This window comes from Oratosquilla oratoria, chromosome 23, assembly GCF_046742065.1.
Source record: "Oratosquilla oratoria isolate Oo_2021 chromosome 23, ASM4674206v1, whole genome shotgun sequence".
Lineage (NCBI taxonomy): Eukaryota > Metazoa > Arthropoda > Malacostraca > Stomatopoda > Squillidae > Oratosquilla > Oratosquilla oratoria.
The window spans coordinates 60,450,141-60,455,140 of NC_134799.1; the positions used below are offsets into that span (position 1 = coordinate 60,450,141).

Genomic DNA, 5,000 nt, shown 5'->3' on the forward strand with positions numbered 1-5,000 from the left:
AGAGTACACCCATCTCAAAGTTCAAAAATTTTGCCAGTTTTTCTTCAAGCTCAAGGTGAACCTCTGGTGAAAGTTATTATCAAAAGTAAACATAAATCAGTGGCCACTTTCAGTAAAATTCATGTAATGTATACTGTAGTTTCACTAACATGGTGCATGGGTACATAAAAGAATAATAAAATACTCAAAGTATGCCAACATCAAAATCTTCATTAAGTAAAAATACTTAACTGAGCTGGTAATACTATCATATACAACTACAAATGGCTTTATGTAAAGTCTCTCTATACATTGCCCATACATACTCCAATAAGATCCCTTCCCCTGTACATTACACTTTATAAAACTGGTAGACCTCTTTCCAAAAACAATGAATATACAACACTATGCTTCAAAACCCAAGTGAGCTCCGTTACTAAACAACACTCCAAATCAGTGTTTCTATTCAATATGTCGATCAAAACTGCAGGATGAACCCTAACTTTCATAAGGGATCTTGCTAATCAAAAATCTAACTACTTCACTCCTTGGACGGGTGTGGGGAGTAAACCAACTAGGGTGTAAGGTCCAGCAGTGGTAGGGCTGTGCCTCACTGCACTGGTTTTGACTCGGGCAGTGTGGCAAGAGAAAGGGATGACCTTCCCTTCAGGTGCAGAGATAGGAGAGTTGAGTTCTCTCTCTCTCTCTCTCTCTCTTTCCTCTCCTCTTGATGTGGGTGTGTGATTTCCCTTGACCACCCTACTTCCAAGGAAGAAAGGACTTTTTGATATGCATAGAAATTACACAGATACATATATCATTCAACCCAAGCAACCACCCGACAAGAAAGCTCCCCAAACACAACCAAGCCACCTCCTCAGACATGTCAATGTGACCTTCACTCCAGCCATAAACAACCAAACCCCTAGGGAACAATTCAAGATTTCCCCTTGCATCACCTCTCCATAAAAATTACACTAGGACTGGTAGCAAAAATAGATACCATCTCTACAAAGATTCAAACTACAAACAAGCAAAATAGACCAATTATAAAGATGGAAAACAAAAAGACCAAGAATTTTTATACAACCCAGTACCCAAATACATAAAAGGCAACAAAAAGCTTACAAACACCAAAGAGAAAACTACCAGGAAACATTACCAAAAGCTAAAGGGAAAAATATGCTATCTATACTGCTCATAAACAAGAGAGCAAGAAAAGAAAAAAGAAATAATAAATAAATATATAAAATAGAAAAATAAATAAATAAACTGACATGACAAAGGACGAAAACTGAGAAAATCTTTAATCCATCTATAGAAAAACAAACAAATGTGAACTGCAACAAAAATCAATAAATAACCCAAATGAACCCATCCCCCTACTCAAAGCAGTAGTGATATTCAGGGTTACCAAATGAGAATGGGCCACAAATATAAATCTCTATCAAAATATAGAAACACCAAAATTCTTAAAATATGGTTTAACTTACGGGTAGTACCATAAAAACCTCGGGGGCCACAAGACCCAACACCATATCTATGGAGACACTCTAGGACTTCCTTCTCAATTTCATCACGAGCATTTAAGTTCAGATAACTATGACTTGCCACATTGACAAGCTCCCTTCCACTACCAAGATCCACATGAAGGCCTAACTGATGAAAAACGAAAAAAGAAAAAAATCAACAATGCAAAAACATGCACAGTATAAACAAATTAATAAACTGTTTAAGTACAGCAAAGCATCTTATCAAACATGGTACTTGTTTGATCAAATTAGGCATACAATATGTAAATTATAAAATAAACCTTCCCTATATTCTTGTAATAAAACATAGACAAATACAAATACTCTTTTCCACTATAACCCAAAATAAATGTCTTGTGACCAACCTTGCCCTGCACAACTCGTGGTTTTAAATCTGGGTGGTTTGGGTCTGGTGGATTGGGAACCAGTGGCTCAGGTGTCCACTCAGCAAGCAAATCTTCCTCCTCCTATAGAATTTCCAAATCATGATATTACTCACCTATTTACATTTTTTCATTACTGCTTTACTATCCAATGTATCCAGAGAAATTATTGCAGCACCATAACCCAGCAAATATCCCACAACTTTACCACTTGTATACTAGAGCAAAAATATTTGCTGTAATGGATGGGGTAGTATGGGAGGTATATACCACGATAAGCAGAGGATTGGAGACGGTTAGAGAAAATGGTGGGAAGTTTGAGGTGAGCCAGTTGTTGTTTGCTGATGACACTGCTTGGCTGGGTCAGAGGAGCATCTGAAGCAGTTGGTGATGGAGATGGAAAGGTATGTGTGCGATAGGATTAAGTTGAAAGTAAATATGGGTAAAAGCAAGTTGATGTGATGCAGAGGAGGAGGTAAGGGTGGCAGGCAGGAGGCAAATCTTACAAGAGAGGCTAGAGCAGTGGCACAGAGTGGGGAGGGCGGCTAGAGGGGCAGTTGCCTTGGACGCTAAATTTTTAGGGATGGAAAAAAAAAATCTATAAAATAGCCAAAAAATTTGCAACCTCTGAATTAAACAAGTAGTATTTAGTGAAATATTAAGGTAAAAGTAGCTTTCATAACAGTAAAGGCTATTTTGTCCAGCAGTATCCAACAGTTTCCATACCATAATACACATCCAATATGAGATATTGTGCTGGACATGCATGAATCTTGTGTAAAGCAAGTAACCTAATACATTCTTTACATTTTCAGTGAGAGTATACCACACCTCCTCTCTCTTTCACGAAATTGTGTTATGTGTTATACATGTTGATTCAACTATGCTCACTTACATTCTTCAATAAAAATGTGCAGATAAATTCTATGTAAGCCCAATGTGAGTACTCTGGCCTCAAATTTAAATCCAAAATATCCTCAGTGGGGCCTAATGTGAAAGGAATCTTTCATGTAAATGAAATTAAGACATACATACTGTACTTGCCAGTGTATAAGATACTGTTTTTTATTTTTAAATATAACAAAAAATTGCCCTGCATTTTATGTGCTGTAGGCTAGAAAGCCTGATGAGCATACTAGGTAAGTCTGCTAGACACAGAACTTCATGCCGTTATCATAAACTTGCAAAAAATTGCTCAATTATCTCCTTCCCTCCCAGTATACGTAACCCATACCTGATATGTCTTACATTATCTAATGGCTGTATTACCTTTAAGAAACATTTGTTCATTATCTAGATCAAAAATGCCCCTAGAATGTTAAACTTTCATCCACCTGTCAGCCATCTGCAATGAATATATGATAACAAAACCATTGTGCAGCAATAGTGTGCCCCTGGTGACATGTTGCAGTATACTGTCACAATATTGTTTTCATGCAGACTTGTACATTTTTCCTACAAAATCACTTTAAAATAAATTTCAATAAATGTATGATAAAAAAATCAATTTTTTTACAAAATATATTTATGAAATTGGGGTGCTTCTTATATACTTGCAAATATGGTAAACACATAACATAAATTTATAGAGAGAAGATGAGTGGAGACTCCCACTCTGAATATTATTCCCCATAGCATATTAATTAAAAGGGGACAAGTGTGAGTGTAGTAGTTTCAGAGGGATTAGCTTGTTAAGTGTAGTTGGGAAGGCTTATGGGAGGATCTTGATTGAGAGGATTAGGAGAAGAACAGAGGGAGTAATTGGTGAGGAACAGTGTGGATTTAGGACGGGTAGAGGTTGTGTAGATCAGATTTTTGTGGTAAAATATGTGAGAAAACTATAGGAAAGGGGAAGGATGTTTTTTGGGCTTTTATGGATCTGGAAAAGGCTTACGACAGGGTAGACAGGAAGGCACTGTGGGAGGATTAGCGGATATACGGGATAGGAGGAAAGCTTCTGGGAGCTGTCAAGTGTTTTTACGAGAGCAGTAGAGCATGTGTCAGGATTAGAAATGGAGAGAGTGAGTGGTTTGAGGTAAAGGTGTGACTTCGTCAGGGATGCGTTATTTCACCCTGGCTGTGCAACTTATACATGGATGGGGTGGTGCGAGTGGTAAATGCAAGGGTGGTGGGTCAGGGATTGGAGATGGTTAAAGAAAATGGAAAAAGTGGGAGGTGAGCCAGCTATTGTTTGCGGACAACACTGCGCTTGTGGCAGGATCAGAGGAGGAAGTGCAATTTTTATTTAATTTGTCAATATAATCTATTCAAGTAACATTGTCATTGTGTTTAATTTTGTCCAAAGACAAATTCTAAGGAGGCCATTGTTATTCATAAACATGTACATGCAGAAGGTAGGGAGGTGCTTAAAGTGAACTACTTAAATGAGAAAGAAAAGGAGTACAAGAAGCTGAGAGAGGAGTGGGAGGGAGTTAAGGATAGAGTAGAACTAAGAGTGGGGGAGGAATGGAGATGGTTCAAGGACAGAGTCACAAGGTGTGCAAAGATGGTGTGTGGAAAAAGGAGGACGGGAGGAAATGGAAGGGTTGCGAGTGGTGGGATGAGGAAGCAAAGAACATAGACACGTACATATACCAAAGGCTTTTTCCCCCTTACAAGGAAGGTAGCCAAAAAACAAAGGCATAAAAACCACTCCCACCCATTCCATCCCTATCACACTCCACTACCCTCCACCCTCTTATCTTGGCACCTCTTGGATAACGGGTCATCCCTGCATCTCGCCCACTGCCTTGGGTCAGAAACAGTGTCACAAGACACAGCACATCCACCAGCAAGGCCACTTCATTAAATCGGTGACACCCCCTCTCCGTCCCCTCCTGCAGAAAAGAAGACTGGGAGAAATCCCTTCAGGCTGCATCAAATTATTTCTCATACATACTCCCTCACCCCCTTCCTCTCATGCATCACAGCATCATCCATATACAACCATTCTCCATTCGCCCCTATCTTCTGTCTTCTCCCATCCTTCCTCAACAGACATTCCCCTCTTTCCCAATGCCCCTTTTAGGTTAGGTTAGGGAGTATGTGTGAGAAATAAATTGACACAACCCAAAGGGATTTCTCCTAGTCTTCTCCTTTCCTGCAT

At 39.1% G+C, this 5,000-nt stretch overlaps 1 protein-coding gene across 1 annotated transcript in view; it reads right to left on the reverse strand.

Moving 5' to 3' along the window:
* The window catches only part of Spt-I (serine palmitoyltransferase subunit I), a 51,225-nt gene that overhangs the window by 36,696 nt on the left and 9,529 nt on the right, over positions 1–5,000 (reverse strand). Inside the window, exons 4-6 of the mRNA XM_076207149.1 lie at positions 1,877–1,978; positions 1,473–1,638; positions 1–63 (exon numbers count right to left, since the gene is read on the reverse strand). The exon at positions 1–63 is cut by the window's left edge and continues 70 nt beyond it. Coding sequence (XP_076063264.1) covers positions 1–63; positions 1,473–1,638; positions 1,877–1,978 — 331 coding nt within the window. The remainder of the gene's footprint in view (positions 64–1,472; positions 1,639–1,876; positions 1,979–5,000) is intronic.